At 40.5% G+C, this 20,938-nt stretch overlaps 1 protein-coding gene across 1 annotated transcript in view; it reads left to right on the forward strand.

Moving 5' to 3' along the window:
- The first annotated feature begins 571 nt into the window (after positions 1 to 571).
- Positions 572 to 20,938, forward strand: part of LOC102761508 (cytosolic 5'-nucleotidase 1B) — a 25,023-nt gene continuing 4,656 nt past the window's right edge. Inside the window, exons 1-8 of the mRNA XM_006767603.2 lie at positions 572 to 604; positions 1,401 to 1,487; positions 2,578 to 2,754; positions 4,215 to 4,565; positions 4,933 to 5,100; positions 6,423 to 6,552; positions 9,385 to 9,507; positions 9,907 to 10,088. Of these exons, the coding sequence (XP_006767666.1) occupies positions 572 to 604; positions 1,401 to 1,487; positions 2,578 to 2,754; positions 4,215 to 4,565; positions 4,933 to 5,100; positions 6,423 to 6,552; positions 9,385 to 9,507; positions 9,907 to 10,088 (1,251 nt within the window). The remainder of the gene's footprint in view (positions 605 to 1,400; positions 1,488 to 2,577; positions 2,755 to 4,214; positions 4,566 to 4,932; positions 5,101 to 6,422; positions 6,553 to 9,384; positions 9,508 to 9,906; positions 10,089 to 20,938) is intronic.

A 20,938-nucleotide genomic window follows, 5' to 3' on the forward strand; every position in this document is an offset into this window, starting at 1 on the left:
ACTGTCTGGCCAGAGGGAACATGCTTTGACCTTGTGAAACAAAAATGGTCTTGCTGTGAAAGAAACACCAAACACTAAAGCTAAACTGAAGTCTAACCACCATATCTAGAACAAATTCTCAGCTGGCAAAAATCGTCTCTATATTCGCAGAAAGTTCTCCAAACTCTGTCAGGATGACCAATAATAAATGATTGGGTCCACAAATGAGTTTGTCATAAATTTTGATAGTACCAGAAAATATACAGCCATATATGGGATTGATTTGCTGAGTGATATAGTAATGCTAAAAGATATTTAAAAAGGAAGTAGTAATATTAATACTGCTACACATTAAATATTTGGATGTTTAAATATCAATTTCTAAAGACCCAGACAATGATTATGAGTGGATGTACTCAAATATGAATAAATAACATTTAATAGTCATGTATTCACAGTCAGTTTGTTACTATGGAGTCACATGTGATGTCATAAATTTGACATTCTATGCATGCCTAGACTGAGCAACAGAAAATGGCGCTGGGGAGATGAACACCTGCATAACAGCAAAATAATTTCTATAGTTAAAGAAATGAGTCAAACATCTCTGAAACAGAAAAAGAAGGTGAGCGAATTAAACATCCTAGAGTCCTGCCAAAGAGTCAAGGAAAGTTAGATATCCATCCATTATTGACCTCTGGGGCTTCTCTGAAATTATGGAATTATTTCAGATGAAATTATCAAATTATTTCCCTACTGCGTGGAGGGAAAATGGAGGGAAAAGTGAATGATAAAAGGGGAGAAAAAGGAGATTAAAGTATAAGTCAATCTGATAAATCAGCACTTAGGGAGTATATGCTCATGTTAGTTGTAAGAGGTGAAAACACAGTTGCTGACCCCTGTATGATTCTCCCACAGAATATCCCATACTACAATTTTTTAAAAAATATTTTTATTGACTTCAGAGAGGAAGGGAGAGGGAGAGAGAGCGAGCTAGAAACGTCAATGCTGAGAATCATTGATTGGCTGCCTCCTGCATGCCCCCTACTGTGGATGGAGCCCGAAACCCAGGCACTTGTGATTGAACTGGAATTGAATCTGGCACCTTTGGTCGGCAGGCTGACACTCTATCCACTGAGCCAAACCAGCTCGGGCCCATATTACAATATTTAAATGATAAATGCCTTATGCCTTGAACCTATAAACCACTGAATTTCTACCTTAAAAATGATATAGTTCTTTGAATTGATTTTACTCATACTTAGCAGAACAGGGCAAAAAATGTCAAACTTCATATATATATAAAGATTTGATTAGCAAAGAGATGAATGCTAATTTTAATTTATCCTTTGTCCCCAAGCCCCAGGTTTCTAATGCCCTTGAGATTAAAATTAATAAACATTCTTTGTTTCTATATTAAGAATGAATCTGCAACGAAATACTCAAAAGAGAGTCTAGAAACAGAGAAAAGACAGGAATCTGAAAAATCAATTCGTCTCAGCACTCCGGTGAGCTGACTTTTTTTATAGTTGATAAGAGAATAAAAAAGCAGAAAGCATAATAGAAATATTCGGGGTAAGGGAGTTCTGAGAGACTGAGCTATTGACGTTTGTTTAAGGGATTATCTAATGTCCCTCATGGAGAGGTTAAGGAAAAGCTAGGAGAAGCTGGTCCCTGCCTTCCCTACAGTACACATCCCCATGTTCCCACAGAAAAATATGGTGTAGAAACCACAGCCGTCTCCTCTGCTCAGCCTTTGGGAGGAGACTGGTCTTTGTTCAAACCAGGGAGGGCAGGGGAGTCTGGCCATCGCATTGACTATTTTCTGCACAATCTTTCAGATGAGGCATGCAATCAATCCGCATCACTGGCTGAGATGTTGCCCCATGCGTCCTCATCAGTCGTGTAGACACTGCCTTAGGGCAGCTGAGGGAACAGTCCTTCTTGGCCCCTGCCGCACAATACGTATTTATATTCACATGTGCCTGTTTTGGAAACAGGGCCAGCAGGTCACCATGAGCAGGGTGAGCAGAGATCAAACTACTGATTTTGTAGGGGAGCCACAGTCAGTCTGGGTGAGGGGAAGGAAATGGGACATAGAAACTCTTCCCCTTGCCTCTCCATGGTCTCCTTCAGTGTTGTTCTGCTCAGAGGGAATGCTAGAGTGCTCTATTCCCTCTTACACTGTGGAGCCCCATCACAGCCTTGTTTAGGAACCAGCTGCCCTCATCTTTGTAGTCTGGTCAAAATGGGGAAATGTCTTTTTAGCATCTGTTCATGGGCTTATTCTTAAGGGAAGATGTGGAAAAGGGGAGAAAAAATGGTCAACTGTACAAATGACCATTGAAGAGTGACAGGTGAAAAAAGATGAGATATCAGATTTGTGCCTTGCTTTTGGATGCTCTTCCAGATATAGTTCCACTTTATTGATCCTCAGTGAAGTGAGGACTGGGCCAGATTGACTTAAGGGTCACAGTGACCACGATCTTCTCAATGGGGCTTGCTATGTTTAGCTGGACATGGCTATTCTGTAGGCACCAGCATGTGAGGATTGGGTGGTGGCATATTACAGCCCTGGATCTCTTCTCTCCTCAAAAGGGATCACAAGAAGCATTGCCAAAGACAGAGTCTCGAGGGTACGTCGTGCGAAGCCAGTGGTCTGGAAGTTCACGGAACCCATCCTCCAGAGTCCCATCAGCAGAGGAAGCCAGAAGCAAGCCCACCAGTCTTAAGGTAGAGATAGGGATGAAGGATGGAGTGCATGATAGCATAATGGTAACAACAGTAATGATAATACCGATGATGATGGCTAAAAACTGTTGATGTTTTCTATGTGCCAGCCCCTGTTCTATGTACTTCACACTCCCCTGCCCCCCGAAGCCCTATTTTACAGCTGAAAACACACACACACACACACACACACATACACACACACACACAGAATAACTTGTCTAAGATTTCACATTAATAATGCTAACAGAGCTAGATTAAAATCCAAGGCCACTACATCTTTAATCATTTACACTGAAATGATTCCACTCTAGGTTTCTCCCTTCCTACCTTTCTTCCTTCCACCAAACTGTTGAGTACTCACGAGTAAGAACAAAGGTTGGAAAGGTCAACAATGAAGATAAATTGTTGAAGAGTCTTAGATTGTGTAGTCCTTTGGGCCCTTATGTAAGCCTGGCCACATAAGAAGAAAAAGTTAATTTTGAGATTAAGTCCTTGGTTGTAGAGAGAGGGTGGCATAGATCCAGCCACTGGGAAAACTTGTCTTCCCATCAATCCATCTAGCTCTGTGTGGACCGGCTCAATAATTTAACCAAGAAAACGCCTTTCAAAATATGTGAAACCTTCATAAAAACAGAAATGATGTATGGATGCATAATGATTTATTGCACACCTTAGGAAAGGGGTGCTGTCTCTAGAATGGTTCCTTCCTACTTGGGAAGGGTACTCTCTCCTGAGCTCTGCAGACACACACAGCCCTGCAGGCAAAAGGGAGACACTGGGCTACCCAGCTGGCAGCCCTCCAGCGATCACTGCCTTAGTCGTGGGGCAAATGTACAAAGAGATGTCTCCAAGGTGCTCTGTAGAGTCTTTGCGGGGGGCGGGGGGCGGGGGACATCTGGTCTAGGTGCTCATAGGGTTAACTGGAGCTCACAGATGGAGGCAGTGGCAAGCAAGACCCCTTACTCAGGCTTGCCTGGAAGTCTCTGACTGGGCAGGTATACATACAGAAGTCCAATGACAGAACTTTGCAAAGGGTGGGCATCTGCTGAGGGTAAGAAAGAGAGCCTGTGCCCCAGCTACTAAAAAATAAATAAAAAGGGTGATGGGGGAATGGGGTCAATGAAAGCTGACTGTGTCCGTATCCATTTAACAGAAACGACTAATATCTGGAGCCTTGAAATGGCTAAGCCCCTTGAAGCCCCACTTAAAAGAGCGGGGGTGAACCAGGAGCCAGTGAAAGGCTAGGGAAGGACCAGAGGCCAGGGGACAGCTTCTTGCCTCCTGCTGGATTGGGGGGAAGGGGTCCCAGACGCATGTGGAACTCAGACGCCCATTCTCTTGCTCCAGGGCCCCACAAGCTCCACAACCTCCCGGACTTCCTCCGCTGCCTCCCACAGCCAGCAAGAGTCCCAGCACGAACTGTCCCAGCACGAGCTCCCGTCCCCGCCCACGACGCCCGTGCTGCACACGCCACCTGCGCCTGAGGACTCCTGCCCACCCAGCCCCAGTCCCTGCCTCAGTCTCTGGCCCCATCCATGCGCAGCATCAAGATGCATGAGCACCATGACCACTGGGGGCACAGTCTGATTCGGGATCGGGATCGGGATCGGGATCGGGATCGGGATGTCCGGGATTCCCGGGACTCCCGGGACTCGCTGCATCGGGATTGTCCACGCACACCCCCCTTGGAGTGGAAGCCCTATTCTCAGCGCAGGTCCTACAGCTCCCAGGACCGCGACTATATAGCTGACCTGGGCCGGCAGCGGGAGTTGGATAATGAGGACGAGGAGGCCTACTGGTCATCAGTGAGGACACTGTATGAGAAGAACCCGGGCTGCTCACGCCCCCGGCCGGTGAGCAGAGCCTGCAGACCCTGGTACCCTGGGCACCCCTCTGCGCAGCCCCAGAGCCCACGCCCCTCCCAGCATCTCAACTCTCCAAGCTGGAGGGAAGTCCAAGTGCATCCCAAGCCCTCCTCCTGCAGCCTCAGTGGTGGTGGTGGTGGTGATGGGGTGGGGAGTAGGGGGTGGAAGGTGGAGGGAGGGAGGGGGGGTCCAGGCCTTAGCTGTTTCCAGCATCCCAGGGCCCCAAGCAAGGGCCCATCTGTTTTCTTCCCCACCCCCTCTCCCCTGCCCTGGGATGAGTCCTAACCTGACCCCTTCCCGTCTGTGTGCCCGCCCCTCGCCCCCCTGCGCTCTGCACTGGCACTCCTGTCTGCAGGCCAAACCCAAGCACGCCCTCACCATCGCTGTGTCGTCCCGGGCTCTGTTCAACATGGTGGACGGCAGGAAAGTCTACGAGGAGGAGGGTCTGGAAAAGTACATGGAGTACCAGCTCTGCAACGAGAACGTCATCCTGACCCCCGGGCCCGCCTTCCGCTTCGTCAAGGTACCGGGAGGACCCAGGCCGGCCTGGGGATCTCCTCCGGGTTCCCTCACAATCCCTAACGCACCTTTGTTGTTCTTGCCCCTGGAGTTGACCCCAGTCCGGTTTCTGCGTTCACAGAGGCTCCCAGATCATTGAGGTTCACAGAGGCTCCCAGACCATTGAGGGAGGCTCGACCCCAGAACTGAGATGCTGTGCTTTCCTAAGTAGATTTCTAATCAGGAGACCTGTTCCCTCCTCGGAAGGAGTGGTAGCCAGAAAAAATGACGAATTTACAATTCCAAGCACTAGTAGAATAAAACGCCTCCTTAAAATGAGATGAAATTCACTCTTGCTGCTTTTGCCCCAAACCTAGCATATTTTTAAAAAATCAAGATGTTCTTGGCACTTAGGGACATGATTTTAATGAAGTCAAGTTATCTACATTTATACAGAAATGTATAGCACTTTAACTGTGATCCCTATATAGCTTCAACAAATATTACACAGTAGCATCATAACCAGGCAGAAACAAGCTGTAAGTAGAAAGTATGTATGGGGCATGGGAGGAAACCACACACCTATTCTGAAGACTCCTGCTTAAAAAGAGAGAAAGGGGTCTTTGGCAACACATACAGTACAATTGGAACAATACAGACCATTAACATGGCCCCTGTGCAAGGATAACTATGCAAATTCATGAAGTATTCTATATTTTTCACAATAAAAGAATAATCATCAACCCAAGTGCCCATAAATAGTCAATTAGATAAAGTAGATGTGGTACACATATACCATGGAATTTTACTTGGCTATAAAAAAAATGAAATCTTACCATTTGCAACAACATGGATGGACTATAAAGTATCATGCTAAGTGAAATAAGTCAGACAGAAAAAGACAAATTCTATGATTTCACTTACATGTGCAATCTAAAGAACAAAATAAATGAATAAAACAAAAAAGAAACAGACACATAGATACAGAGAACAAATTAAGGGTTGCTAGAGGGGACAGGCATGGGGGTGGGGGTCTGGGTAAAAAAGGGATTAAGAAGTTAACCTAATCCTTCTCTTTGCCTACCCCACAGAGATAATGCTAGTAGACCAAACGTAACAATTTCAACAAATATCTATAGATTCCCTAATCATTAACTGAAGTACTATGTGTGACAGGCATAAAGTACAGAAATGAATGACATAACCTCACCTACAAGGAGCCCTAACTCTCAGTGAAGTGTCTTCAAAGCTTGAATTTGACATTGATAAGATCCCTTCTCTCCAGACTCCCAGTACCCACCTTGCCTGGCCCTCTTATACACACACGCTCATGTTTGTAACCTACAGGCCCTGCAGCATGTCAATGCTAGACTCCGTGATCTGTATCCTGAAGAACACGAATTATTTGATATTGTACTGATGACTAATAACCATGCCCAAGTGGGAGTGCGGCTTATAAACAGCGTCAATCACTATGGTAAGTAAAATAAATACCATGTGGAAGCACGGCTCGCCGCTCTGGAAGAGGGAGGCCATGTGATTTTGCTAACTGTGGCCTAACTAATGCAGTGTCTTTGATACTGACACCCCCTTCTGCGTGAGGAATGTTTATTTGCCTATGTCAGAACAAGAGAGGCCATGTTCATTTTTAACTTCAGCACAGAGTTGGGCCCAAAGCTCTGGACTTAACTTGTCAAGTGTGAATTTCAAAGTCTTAATCCCAGGTCCTGCGATGCATTTCTGTTTTATGTTGTTCACTTCTGAACCTGACTTCAAGGAGCCGTCATCCCAGAGGCTTTCCCTGTGTGATCAAACTTCTTGCTCACCGCAGATACATGTGAAAGGTTTAAAGGTTCTCACCTTGCCTTTCCACTCTTAAACTCTGATTTTCCCTGGCTGTTCTCCCCACACATCAAACGTCTCTTCAGAGTATTTCCATCAGTGTGCTGGGGACTTTAAGAGAAAGTCCCCCTTCTTCCTGTTATGGCATTACCTGACTTCTTATTTTGGGGACTTTAGCCTATTTTCTAAATGACATCAGTTTTATGGGGATGTCAAGCCAAAATAAGGTATAAATTTGGCATATTTAAATGCTTGGTTGAAATTGGGCATATATAAATAATCAAGATATATTACAAGTTATAAATTGTATTAACCTAACTACATACTTTTAAAAATGTTTGCCTTTCAAAAATGCAGCTTTCATCGTGTTAGGACATGAAAATAACGTAGGTAAAAGGTTTAGCATAGAGGACTGGCATAGATTAGTTACTCAATAAAGTGCAGCTCTTAGGTGACTTAGTAGGTGAGTTATGTCTCTCTATCCCTCTTCACACTGAGCCCACAAAAGTAGTAGCATAAAAAAGCATCGTTATTCACTGATTAAATCTGCAAATTAACTGATTGAGCCCAATCTTCTCATGCAGCCTTGTTCATGGAATAACAAACTGTCACCTGGGAAAAGAGTTAGTCACCTGCCTTCTACGGGTGCTGAAGGCAATTTGTATACCTCTCTGCGATGGTCTTTGTTATTTTATAATTATCTGTTTACAAGCCTGGCTCCTCAGTGAATTGTCTCTTTGAAATAAGGAACAATGTTCTAGGCATTTCTAAAGCCCCAGTGCCACCACATAATTTCTGTTCATTAAATCAATATAATTAAGGATTTGTAGGGTACAGTTTTGTGTCATGTTTGCCCAGTGCTGGCTTACGTGGAAAAGTGAGAGCATTTTGTTAATTCCACAACAAACACTTGCACTCAACTGTTGAAGGACTCTATCTATTCTCTAGGTCCATATAGGTGTTAGACTCAAAATACTACTTTTTGTTATATGCAGCTGCCCAGTGTATCACCTATCTACAAACACTCTGAATGGGTAAATATCTTCTATGCATGTTACACTTTACTTAATTATTCACACATTATTTAACCATGTTTTGCTTTTTTGAATAATCCTGCATCAAACATTTCTACATAAATCTTTATCAGAGTTTCAGATTATTCCCTTAAAATAAAGTCCCCAAAAATGCAATCTAAGGTCAAAATGTATAAACCTATTAGAAGTGCTTGATATATTTTGTCAAATTACTTTTTAGATAGCTTGTACCAATGTATACTCTCATCCATAGTGAACTTGAATGCTTATTTTGCAAACCTCTCACCAACATCTAGTACTTTTTTTTAATTGTTGTTGATTTAAAAGACATTTGGTGGTATATTAGTGTTTAGTCTGTTATTAATTCCATTTAAACTTCCAAGTCAGGAAATAGAGACAATTTCAAACCTTTTGTTGATGTTTTTAAAAAAATGTTCAATTCTTAGCACAACTTTTTATTACTATTGTATTGTTATTGAAGAAAGATAGAAACAGTACTTAAAATAGACAATCACACTTTAACTGGCCCTTACAACAGTCAGGAGGCTGCAGTTGAAAGACAAGAGTCAACAGGAACCAGTGGGTTTAGACAAGCTTTTAGGTTTTGGTGTCCTTTTCTGTAATGAAGGTAATAATGCCTGCCAGTTATTGTGAGACTAAATTGGCAAGGTCAATGTGGATGGACTTCGTACATTTTTATGCATCAAACACATCAACTATTATATAAAACTAGTGGTCTGGTGCACAAAATGCATGGACATTAAAAGGGAATTAATTAGAAGAAATATTTTAATATTGCTATTTGCCCTTTCTCTATAATAGAAATGTCAGAGATCAAAGAAAATTAGTAAAATGTATATGAAAATCTTCCTCCTGTCAGAGTCTGGGGTGTGCCGTGGGACCCAGAGTCAAGTCCCTACATAACTGTGGTGCCTCAAAATCATGCGAGACCCAGACCCAGCCAGCCCCACCCTCATGGGGAGGCCTGCCAGTGGTGGTGGTGGGGGGGGGGCACAGACTGAAGTCCCCTGTTAAGCCCCATTGGGCAAGGAGGTACAGCCTCATGTCCCCCACCCCAGCCTGGCGCCACACAGTCTCGGGTCCCTGCTGATTGCTCGTTATGGCTAGTTTTGTGAACCCCACCTCCGCTGTGGGCGCAGCCACCTTGTGTTATGGGAACCCTGCCTCTGCTGTGGGTGCAGCCATCTTGTGATGTAGTGATGGAGTGAGGGTCAATTTGCATATTACATCTTTATTATATAAGATGCTGGTGCTAAGAAGGTAATTTTCATTTTCCCATACTGGTACTCAGAAGGAAATTCTAAAACCTCATTGGGCACTCACTTATTCCTAAGGTAACTCCCACTTGCACTTATAGTAGCTACATTGTCTTTAGACTCTGACATAACAAAATCTTTCTCACCCGATAACAGGCTTACTAATTGACCGCTTCTGTCTGACCGGTGGCAAAAGCCCTGTTGGCTATTTGAAGGCATATCTTACCAACTTCTATCTCTCTGCGGACTGTGAAAAAGTACAAGAAGCACTGCAAGAAGGTATAGGCTTGGTTTTATCCCAGTGTTAATAGAGAGGTTTGTGCTAGTGCTTACTTCCATTGAGCTTCCCATATGACTGTGCGGTTTATGCCCTTGTTGGACATAAGATGTTTCTGCAAGTGGCAGCCCTTCCGTTCGTCTTTTAGAGCTTTGACCTTTCTGGAGGTGGACATCCTCCGTGATCATCTTATATCCATTTTACACTTTTCCATCCCTTATAAAAATGCAGTGCATGGACAACTGTTTCGAGATGTGTGGTTGTGAAGAGGAGCTGAGTCATCAGGAAATAATAGCTAGAGAGGAAATGCAAGGTCTGGGAGGGTTTATAATTTTTTTAATGGTAGAAACTAAATCTCAAGGCCCTGAGAGTAGTATTAATCTGTCCCCATGGCCTTCCAGGGATCGCCTCTGCAACAATGTTTGACGGAGGGAAAGACACGTCTTACTGTGACTCACAGCTCCGTGTGGCTTTTGATGGAGACTCCATCCTCTTCTCTGATGAGCTGGAATACCCTACCAAGGATGGGCTGGAGAAATTCTTTCAACATGAAACACAATGTGAGACTAAGCCTATTGTTCAGGTGGGTTCAAGGAGCTCTAATTAACTTTGATCCCCCTATTTTCCAATAGATAGCATTATTTGTTCATTGTGATGGCTTTCAGATTACTTTAGGCAGCCACTCCTCAGTTCTGATCCTTTGCCATTTTCTTCCTTTCTTGTAACTCCTATTTTGACTTTTTTAAAAAACATTCTTTTATCTAGCCTTTTGGAAATGTTTCTATGATCTTATGATAATGACTTCACCCTCCAAATTATGAGTAACAGAGGCATTGTGGCTTACCAATAAGCCATTTCTACATAGCAGGTTCTCAAAATAGTAAGGTCATTTCCAGTAGGTCAGTAAACATTTGTTGAACCTCTCTCTCCGTAACCTCAAACTCAATAAAGGTATTGCTTAATTGAGAAAATCTGCAAAACTGACAGCTTGGATCAAAGAATGAGCCTCAAATCAGTGCGAACTATGAAAACCTAATCAATCTGAAACTGAACATGAACTCTTTTTGGAACCTATCCATAAACTGAAGTGAAAGTGGTAAAGCCACAGTCTGAAATGAACCAAACTTCTGAACCAAAGGAAATTTGAAGAACTAAAATATTCTCCAAACTGAACTAATGGATCATTCAGTTTTAATCTCTGAATCTTACCAAAAAATTTAATTGGCCTCTTTTTTTCAGCTCTTCTTGAAGTGAAGATACAGTTTATTATATTTTATTACATTTATAAAACTGTGAATAGACAAAATGAAAGCTGAAAAGTTTTACTAACTAACCTTATGTTACAGCAAATGATATTTAAACTGTGTGTGTGTGTGTGTGTGTGTGTTTAACTTCATAGGCCCTTCCTAAATAGCCACTTTGGAAGACTTATTCTCATGCTATGAAGTTGTTCAGTGTTAAAAAAGTTTACTGCTGCAAGGAAAATCATTTGTGATATTTTATATATATATCTGCTTTGCTAAAATTCACAGCCCATTTTATATTATCCATTAACTATTACTGAAATGTGAAAGAGCTCCAAAAAAAGAACACACACACACTTAAGAAAAAGGAATTACTACAAGATGATCTAAAAATACCATTTTCTCATCCCAGGTAAAGCAAATTTTTTAGATTTATATTAGATACATTTTGCATGTTTTAAATCATTTTTCCCATTAAACAATTGAAATTGAGAAAACCAACAAATTTCTACTACTCATACAGGCTTTCACTATGCAGTAGAAAAAAAATACTATTTTTTGCATAGAAAGGGTAGCTTTTCTATAAAGACCAGGCTTTGCCAGATGTGTTCCACTGATGAGAATGTTATGAGGGCCGATTCCTACCAAAGGCTTCCTAGTATGTTGGTCGTGGGGTTTGGCCATGGCAGAGTCCCAATTGTCTCAAGTGAAAGAAATCTGAGGGTCCCTGGCAAACGACACAGTTGGGGAGGATTAATCTGGCCACTTTCAGTGTATCGTATAAGCCTCCAATGTGGTATCATGACTAGTAATGTATGTCTCCTGATTTGATCTCTACATTGTCTCACCATTCTGACAATCACACCCAGGTGTATGTGTGTGTGTGTGTGTGTGTGTGTGTGTGTGTGTGTGTGTTTTAATCAGTTTTTCAAGTATAATTTACATACAATAAAATTCATCATTTTTAGTGGGTGGTTTAAGAGATTTGACAAACGCATATAGTATTGAAACCACAATCAAAATACACAACATACAAAATTCCCCATGCTTTGTAGTCATCCTTAAGTCTTTTATCTCCAACCATTAATCTTATTTCTGTCCCCATAATTTTGCCTTTTCCAGATGTCATATAAATGGAACCATACAGAATACAATCTTTTGAATCTGACTTATTCAGCATAATGCATTTTAGATTCATCCCTATCATTCCATGTATCAGTAACTTGTTTTTTACTGCTGAGAAGTATTCTGCTCTATGGATATGCCACATTATGTTTATCCATTAACCTGTAGGAGGATATGTAGGCTATTGTCAGTTTATTTATAAATACACCCACCTTAAGCATTTACATACAGGGTTCTGTGTAAACATTATATCTCATTTCTCTTGGGTAAATACCTAGGAGTAGGATTACTAGGTCACAGGATAAGTATATGTTAAACTTCAGATGATCTATTATGAATCAATTTATATGTTTATGCAAAGTATTGGTTAAGGTTCACTGCTTACAGGTATCCTAAGTGCTCCAACACTGGCTTTCTGTTCCTTTAATATAGGTATCTATCTTTTACTAATAGTGTACTGTCTTATCATAGTTGTATAGTAAGTCTTGAGGTCTGGTGGTATCAGTCCTCCAAATACATTATTTTCCAAATATCTTTTGGACATTCTGATCTCTTTACATTTGTATACAGATCTAAGAATTAGCTTGTCATTGTGTGTGTGTGTGTGTGTGTGTGTGTGTGTGTGTGTGTGTGTGATTGTGTTGAATTTATATCTTAATCTTGGGGAAATAGTTATCTTAACAACATCAAGTCTTTCTGCAGCCCATTGACATGGTATATCTCTGCGTGTATTTAGGCCATTTTTTTATTTCTTTCATCAGTGTTTTGTAGGTTTCAGCACACAGATATTACACGTTTTGTTAGATTAGGGGGAAGAGACATTCTCTGTTGTCCTAGTTCATCAAATCTAAGGCAGTGCCTATATCTTCCTAGGTCTTAGGAGTAAAGTTATTTCATTGATCTTGCCTCTCCCCCAGTGATGAGGCATTTATATGGTGTCCTTTGTGTGATTTTGCTAACTTATGAATTACCTGACTATTATATAATTGTCCCCATGTGATTTTGCTAACTGTGGCCTAACTAATGTAGTGTCTTTGATACTGACACCCCCTTCTGCGTGAGGAATGTTTATTTGCCTATGTCAGAACAAGAGAGGCCATGTTCATTTTTAACTTCAGCAGAGTTGGCACCTTATTTAAAATTGCCCTTGGAGTTCACCAAACACTAATTTGAAAGAATATGTGCACCCCTAAGTTCATTGCAGAGTTATTTTCAATAGCCAAGATATAGAAGCAATGCAAGTGTCCATCAATAGATAAGTGTATAAAAAAGTTGTGGTACATATATACAATAGAATATTACTTGGCCATAAAAAAATGAGTCTTATCATTTGCACCAAAATATTATACTAAATTAAACTGTGGCTCGTGAGCCACAGCTTGCTGACCACTGGTCTAGGTAAAAAAGGTGAAAAGCATTAAGAAGTACAAATTGGTAGTAACAAAATCGTCACAGAGATTTAAAGTACAACATAGGGAATGTAGTTGATAATATTGTAATAACTTTGTATAGGGCCAGGTGAGTACTGGAAATATTGGAATAAACACCTTATAAAATATTTGATTTTTACTATTTTGTCTATTTTGTCGAGAATAATATGACCCCAGCACTCAATATGAAAGTTCATATTGACCCTGCCAATAGTCACTATACCATTTTTGCTGCTGTTGCTCCCTCAACACCTGCAAAACAACAACAACAAAAAACTCTTTTTATTCAACTATGTGTGTGCCTTCCACCTTTAGGATGTAAAATTTTCATTGTTTTCCTGAGATATATCTATCTATCTATCTATCTATATCTATCTATCTATATCTCTCACATGGGTATTTCTCTATATGTAGATATATATATATAGATATAGATAGATAGATAGATAGATATATAGATATATAGATATGGCTTCATAGATAACAAAACTAAATAAATGATCACGTTGATAAGCCAAGTTTGCAGAAAACAGTTTGTCTCCATGACAACAGAGAAGAAGGGAGCTTTTAATTTGTGAAAACAAGTCAGTCCTAAAATACTATCATTATCTTTGACCTTCCCCTGAAACCACTAATTGTTCCCTGGTAAACCAATCAGAGATGAGTAGTAAAAAGAAAACTAGGACAGAACATATGCAAGGATACTATAAGAAAAAGGCAGCTCTACCCACTTTGGCTCAGTGGATAGAGTCAGCCTGTGGGCCTAAGGGTCCTGGGTTCAATTCCGGTCAAGGACCTCGGTTTCAGGCTCCTCCCCAGCCTGGGCCCTGGTCAGGCACTGGCAGGAAGCAACCAATGAATATGTTTCTCTCACATGGGTATTTCTCTCTGTCTTTTCCTCTCTTCCATTCTCTCTAAAAATTAATGGAAAAATATCCTTGGATGAGGATTTAAAAAAAAAAAAGGCAGACAAAGAAGAGAAAAATCTAATAACAGATGAAGAACTCTCGCTAGAAATACTTGCCAAAGTATAGGTGAAAGTTGTGACTAAACACTATGACTTTTAAAAGCTTAACACAGCAGTGTCATAAATTGGAAATGCAAGAATAGAGAAAAGCCCAGCAGGTGTGGCTCAGGAGTTGAGTGAAGACCTATGAACCAGGAGGTCAGGGTTTGATTCCCGGTCAGGCCACATGCCTGGGTTGTGGGCTCGATCCCCAGTGTGGGGGGTGAAGGAACCAGCAGATCAATGATTCTCTCTCGTCACTGATGTTTCTCTCTCTTTCTCCCTCCCTTTCTCTCTGACAAATCAATAAAATATATTTTAAAAATATATTTTAAAGAATAGAAAAGAGATGATAAAATGTTAAATAATAACACTCTGGAAAGGAGGAGAATTGAAAAAATAAAAATTTAGAAAGGAAAAAGCAGAAATAGATGACAGGTAAAGAAAATTCAAAATATGCATAATTGGAATCCTTAAAGAAAAACACTGAAATTATCTTCTTGGGGAGAAGATGAGGATTGTGTGTGGCAAACATAAACATGTATATTTATATAAAAATATAAATGAAGCCCTAGCCAGTTTGGCTCACTGGATAGAGTGTTGGCCTGGCGACTGAAGGGTCCCAGGTTTGATTCCGGTCAAGGGCATGTACCTTGGTTGCAGGCACATACCCAGTAGGGAGTGTGCAGGAGGCAGCTGATCGATGTTTCTCTCTCGTCGATGTTGCTAACTCTCTATCCCTCTCATTTCCTCTCTGTAAAAAATCAACAAAATATATATTTAAAAATATAAATGAAAAGATCCTGAATTACCAGATTTTCATTCATATCTTAAACTATTAAAAGATTAAAGGCCACATTATGTAACAGGGAAATAGAACAGAATGATCATGAGACATGCCATTGTAAAATTATTTGACTTCAAAGATGAAAGAATAATTCTTTGGGCAACCTGCACATACAAGTTGAGGGGGAAAAAATCAATCTTTTCTCAGTCTTGTCCATGGCAGCACTCAATAGTAAGACAGTTGTGCTCTTCTGCTGGTGGAAATGATGACTAGTGCAGCCACTGTGGAAAACAGTATGGAGGTTCCTCATAAAAGTAAAAACGGAACTGCGTTATGGTCTAGCAATTCCACTGCTGGTTTCATATCTCAAGAAACCAAAAACACTAATTTGAAAGAATATGTGCACCCCTAAGTTCATTGCATTATTTATTCATTATTTTCAATAGCCAAAATATGGAAGCAATACAATTGCCCATCAATAGATAAGTGTATAAAAACAAAACGAAACTGTGGTACATATATACAATAGAATATTACTTAGCCATAAAAAAGGAAGTCTTATCATTTGCAATAAAGAGTAGATGGACCTAAAGAATATTATACTAAATGAAATAGGTCAGTCAGATAAAGTAAAATACCATATGATTTCACTTACCTGTGGAATCTAATGAACAAAATAAATGAATAGGGAAAAATTGAAATAGATTCATAGATACAACAAACAAACTGGTGGTTGCCAGAGGGGAAGGGGCTCAGGGGACTAGGTGAAAAAGGTGAAAGCATTAAGAAGTACAGATTGGTAGTAACAAAATTGTCACAGAGATGTAAGGTACAACATAGGAAATATAGTTGATAATATTGTAATAACTTTGTATAGGGCCAGGGGGTACTGGAACTATTGGAGTAAACACTTTGTAAAATATATTATAGTCTAACCACTATGCTGTACACCTGAAGCTAATACAAAATAATACTGATTGTTAACTATAAATAAAAATAACATTTAAAATATATTTAAAGAAAAGACAGTGGAGCACTATTTATAAGATGATATGGAAAGAACATATAAATCACATATTCTATATCCAGCCAAAAGTTCATTCACATAAAAAGGAAATAGGTCAACAGTTGAGAATATACAATATTCTCAAGGATTTTATTCCCATAAGATTTCTTGACAAAACAAGTGTTAGAGAACTTATTTTGGTAGACTTGGGTTATCAAGTTTTGTAGACTACTAGAAACACAAAGGCACACATGGGCCTGGAATATATTTAATCAGAGAACCAAACTAAAACAATCATAGGGATTAGGGAGTAGAAAAGAAAGTGCATACTACATGCCCTTATATAGAAATTATATAACTAATGAAAGCTGGAAAAACACAGAGGAAAAGGTCTAAGGAAGACTAAATATGCTGATATCTTCGGCTACAATAGCTGATCAAATCATCAAATGTAAAGCTGATAATTAGAAATCTGAGAATCCTTAATAATGCTGATGTAAACAATTAAAATCGGATGGCTGAAGAAGAAATAGAGATAAAAGAGATAACAAGTACCCTAATTTCATTATTTCTCATTGTAAGAAATAACAGATCCTGGATTTAAAAAAATAAAGAATCCTTAATGATGCAAGTTAAATAAGTAAAATTGGATGGGTGAAGAAGAAATAGAGAATAACTAAGAGGTAAAGAAGTAGCCTAATTTCACTATTTCTCACTGTAAAAAAAATAATAAATCCTGGATTTTTAAAAAATAGAGTACTGGGGGTACTATAAAAATTTATAATTATAAAGGTAACCAGTAGAAAAAAATAATATAAACCTTCCTAAATCTTAGAACACATACATACTTACTCACACACCCCCAAAAAGACACTTGTTAGTGAACAATCCTTTAAAATCTTTAAGCATGAAAAATACAATAAAGGTCATAAGACAGAACCATTACCATGTAATACCTATAAATATAAATGTCCTAAAAGTCAACTTTTGTTTTAAAAATCAAGACTTTCAAATTGGATCAAATAGCAAAATCCAATCCAATGTCCCTAGTACTCCAGCTAAAACTAAGTGTTTGGAAAGACTGAAGATAAAAGTGTAAGACAAGGTTGTATTCAAGCCAACAAGGTATGAAACAAAACAAAACAAAGTATACCTTATAAGATTAAAATGTGAAATTCACAAAAAAAGCAAATTAAAAGAGTAGTGCTTTGGTAATTGACTGAGCTTTATTTAGAATAGCCCACTTTGCCATCAATAGTTTATGTCTGTTGCCTTGGTTTAACTTTTCAATCGAAATTTCTTTCACTCTTAAAATATCTCTATTTAGGCAATAAATTATACGATCATCCTACATTTATTCAAGGAATGCAAGGATGGTGCCTTATAAGAAAATATAGTCACATAAATGCAAGGAATTTCAGCATTGTGCCATGGGCATCATGATAGTGCATATACCCTTTCATAAGCTCTTATAAGCCTCGGCTTTCTCAGCATTCGTTTCATTGACCTCACTCGATCACAGCTCTGACGTATGTTCCTTTTACAGGGCGCCCTGAAATGCTTTCTGGAAGACTTAGGCAGACTGCAGAAGAAGTTTTATGCCAAAGACCAACGGTTATGTTGCCCTATCAGGACCTACCTGGTTACCGCCAGGAGTGCAGCCAGTTCAGGTGCCCGAGTGCTGAAAACGCTTCGCCGCTGGGGGCTAGAGATAGATGAAGCCCTATTCCTTGCTGGAGCCTCCAAAGGTCCCATCTTGGTGAAAATACGGCCCCACATCTTCTTTGATGACAGCATGTTCCATATTGAAGGGGCACAGAAATTTGGCACCAACACAGCTCATGTACCTTATAGCATTACTCAAAAATGAACAATTAGAGATGGGGAGGAGAAATAAAGCAGTGAGTCTGGTATTACAGAAGCCACTTCTTGTGGATCTCCAGGGTATTTAGTTAGGTATTTCAGAAGATTGGACCTCAGTACTTAAGTTCATTTGGAAAGGTTCTCTCTTGATTTTTTTGGAAAACATTGTGAACCTTCAAGTTGCCTTCAAGCTACATCTCTTTGAGATGTCAATGCTGTTGAATACCATTGCACCTGCCTTTGTATGTAAATCATGATGATGCCGCTTTAGGAGAAGTTTAGAACTTGAATGCTTGAATGCTTAAAAGGCTATGTCAGAAGCCTAGTTGGTCTTACAACGCATTGCTCATTTTTGGATGTTGGTAAATAGAATAAATTGTTACAAATCATCATCATAGAATGGTGGTCTTCAAAGGGGGGAAGAGTAGGATCACATACACTTTTGAATGTTAGAGCCTTTTAGTCCTTTGCCTCTATGAACAGCCTTTGAATCAATGCAAAATGAAATATCCCTCCACACGAGTCATTCAGAAATAAATCAGCTGGTTATTCATACAGGGCTTTTTCCATCTAAGTCTAGCTCCAAACAGAACCTCCTAGAAAGGTTTTTTGAAGCTTGTTTTGTGGGTTTATTGCCTGTGAACAACATTTTTGCAGTCTCTGGCTTTGGCCCTATTAAGCCTTGGCCATGGCTTCAAATATGGCATGAAGCGTAGTGTCCTGGACTTTCATTGTTATCATTGTTCTGTTTTCAAAAACATTATTAACCATAATCTACTACATGATAAGGCATGGTAAGCTGGATATTTTCATGTTACCTCATTTTCTCATCAAATCAAACTTGTGTGATATCATATTGTTACCCTTCTTTTCAATCAATGAAGAACCTAAGATGCAAAAACAGATTAAGTAGCTTGTCCAAGAACAGCAGCTAATAAATAGCAGGACTAAGAATCAAATTCAGGTCTTATTTACTTCAAATGATATATATATATTTTTTTTTTTTCCAAAATATACAACCTTCCAAACTGAGTTGTTCTTACTGATTCCATGGCCCATCCTGAACAGATTAGTCATTCCATTGAATTCTATGATTAAGCTACACAGCAGTTACATAGCGGGTCTCTCTCCTTGCTTCCCCTCTCCCTCTCATGTTCCTTCTACTCCTACCTCCATCTTACTCCACCCACATATGCAATTTCCACCCTGCCTCTAGTTAAAGAAGATGCTGCTGGCATATCTTTTGATCTGCTTCCTAATTTGATGTAAGCCAGTCCAAAATATACCAGTCATGACACTTAATGAGTACCTAGTGTTTTCTATGCATTCCCCAATGTGAAATCCACAAGAGAACGCAGACATAATACCATCCTTGAGGAAATTTAAAACCTTAACAATACCATAGAGGAAGTCCAATGTGCAAACTCAAATAGCCAACACTAGAGGGCTGTTTGTTCTCAGTGCCAAATGAGGGTCACATGCGAGGTTGAAGCAAGTATCTGCATGGGCTGGCAGTGGTCAGGAAATGAAAAGAACTGAGGTGGGCTTTGAAGGACAGAAAATAGATAAAACTGAAGAGAGAGAGGAAACAGATGTGTTCCAGGCTAACAGAGTTTGACAGGGAGCTTCACATTATAGGAGAAATAAAGGCCCCGATCCCTTCATGATTTCTGTTCCTGGTGCCTTGCCTAATCCTCAGTGATTGTGCCCTTTCCCACCCCTGTGCTTCATTCTCAGCACTCATAGGAAACTGCTTCTGCCCTTCCACCCCTTTTCTCTTTGTATTGTGACTATCGTTACATGTTATATCCTTCACAAATGTAAAGGAGGGTAGGAGAGCTTTATTATCAAAACCTTACAGGGATTGATTTCAACTCTTCACATTGTAAGTATCCTCTCTCGCTCTGGAGATTCTAGAAGGGGGTGGAGCAGTGGAATTTTCTGCACCAGATAAGTAAGCACCCTATTCCCTGTGACTTTCATAGGGCCTAAGGGCTGGCACATGTATTAGATGGGTGAGTAGATGGACAAATGACCACTTAAGAGCCCATTGGTCTAAAGCCACAAGTCTTTGAGATGGGTCTCTGTGCAATAACCTGGCATTTCTGAAGCATGTTCCAGGGTATAGAGCACTTTCCGTTCCATTTATGCATTTAATGGTCTTATGGAGGGGGCTGGAAGTGGCCTGCTCAGAAGTCCATGTTTACAGTAAGTGCAGGATTTTCCTACTGTATTCTTGCCAGTGTCAAATAAGGCCATTTGAGGATGCCTCCTTCTACAGGGACCATATCAGAATCAGCCGGGAACTTGTTAGACATGCAAATTCTCAGGCCCCATCTTGAACCAATTCAGTTTCTTACTCTGGTGCCCAGGCCCCAAAATTTCAGTTTTTGTTGTTGTGTTTTGTTTCTACAAGCCCTTTGGGTGATTCTGATGCGATGCTAAAGTTTGACAACCATTGGCCCATTCTATTTCCAACTGATTCATGTTGCTCAGTTCATGGCCTCATTTATTGGAGGTGGAGTCGGGGGATGGGGAGGGGGGGCGGTTAGAGCCCTTCCTTAGGCTTTAGTGGGCAGGGAAAATTCTCCGGAGGGTGAAACATTGAAGGGAGGGTTAACATGTCCCAGGAGCCCTTAACGGAAAACAGGCTACACCATCCATGAAGTGTGGGATTTGTAAGCCAGCCTATAGAGCGGTTGGCAATTCAAAATATTCACTGAGCATTCACGTGGGGAAGGCCACCACCACCCAGGGATTGCCTTGGGGAGGAACCCCGCCCTGTGAAAACCGGGGGCTGTGCTCACCCAGGACTCTCAGGCTGGGAGCCTGCTTCAAGGAGCCACCAGCACCCACAGAGCGGCCCGATCAGGGGTTCGCAGAAGGAAAACTACAAGTCCCAGCATGCCCCACTCCACCCTTTCAGGGACAACAGGCCGCGCCCCAGAGTTCCTCGCGCACAGGTGGCTGCC

Source organism: Myotis davidii, unplaced genomic scaffold, assembly GCF_000327345.1.
Source record: "Myotis davidii unplaced genomic scaffold, ASM32734v1 scaffold238, whole genome shotgun sequence".
NCBI classification, from domain to species: domain Eukaryota; kingdom Metazoa; phylum Chordata; class Mammalia; order Chiroptera; family Vespertilionidae; genus Myotis; species Myotis davidii.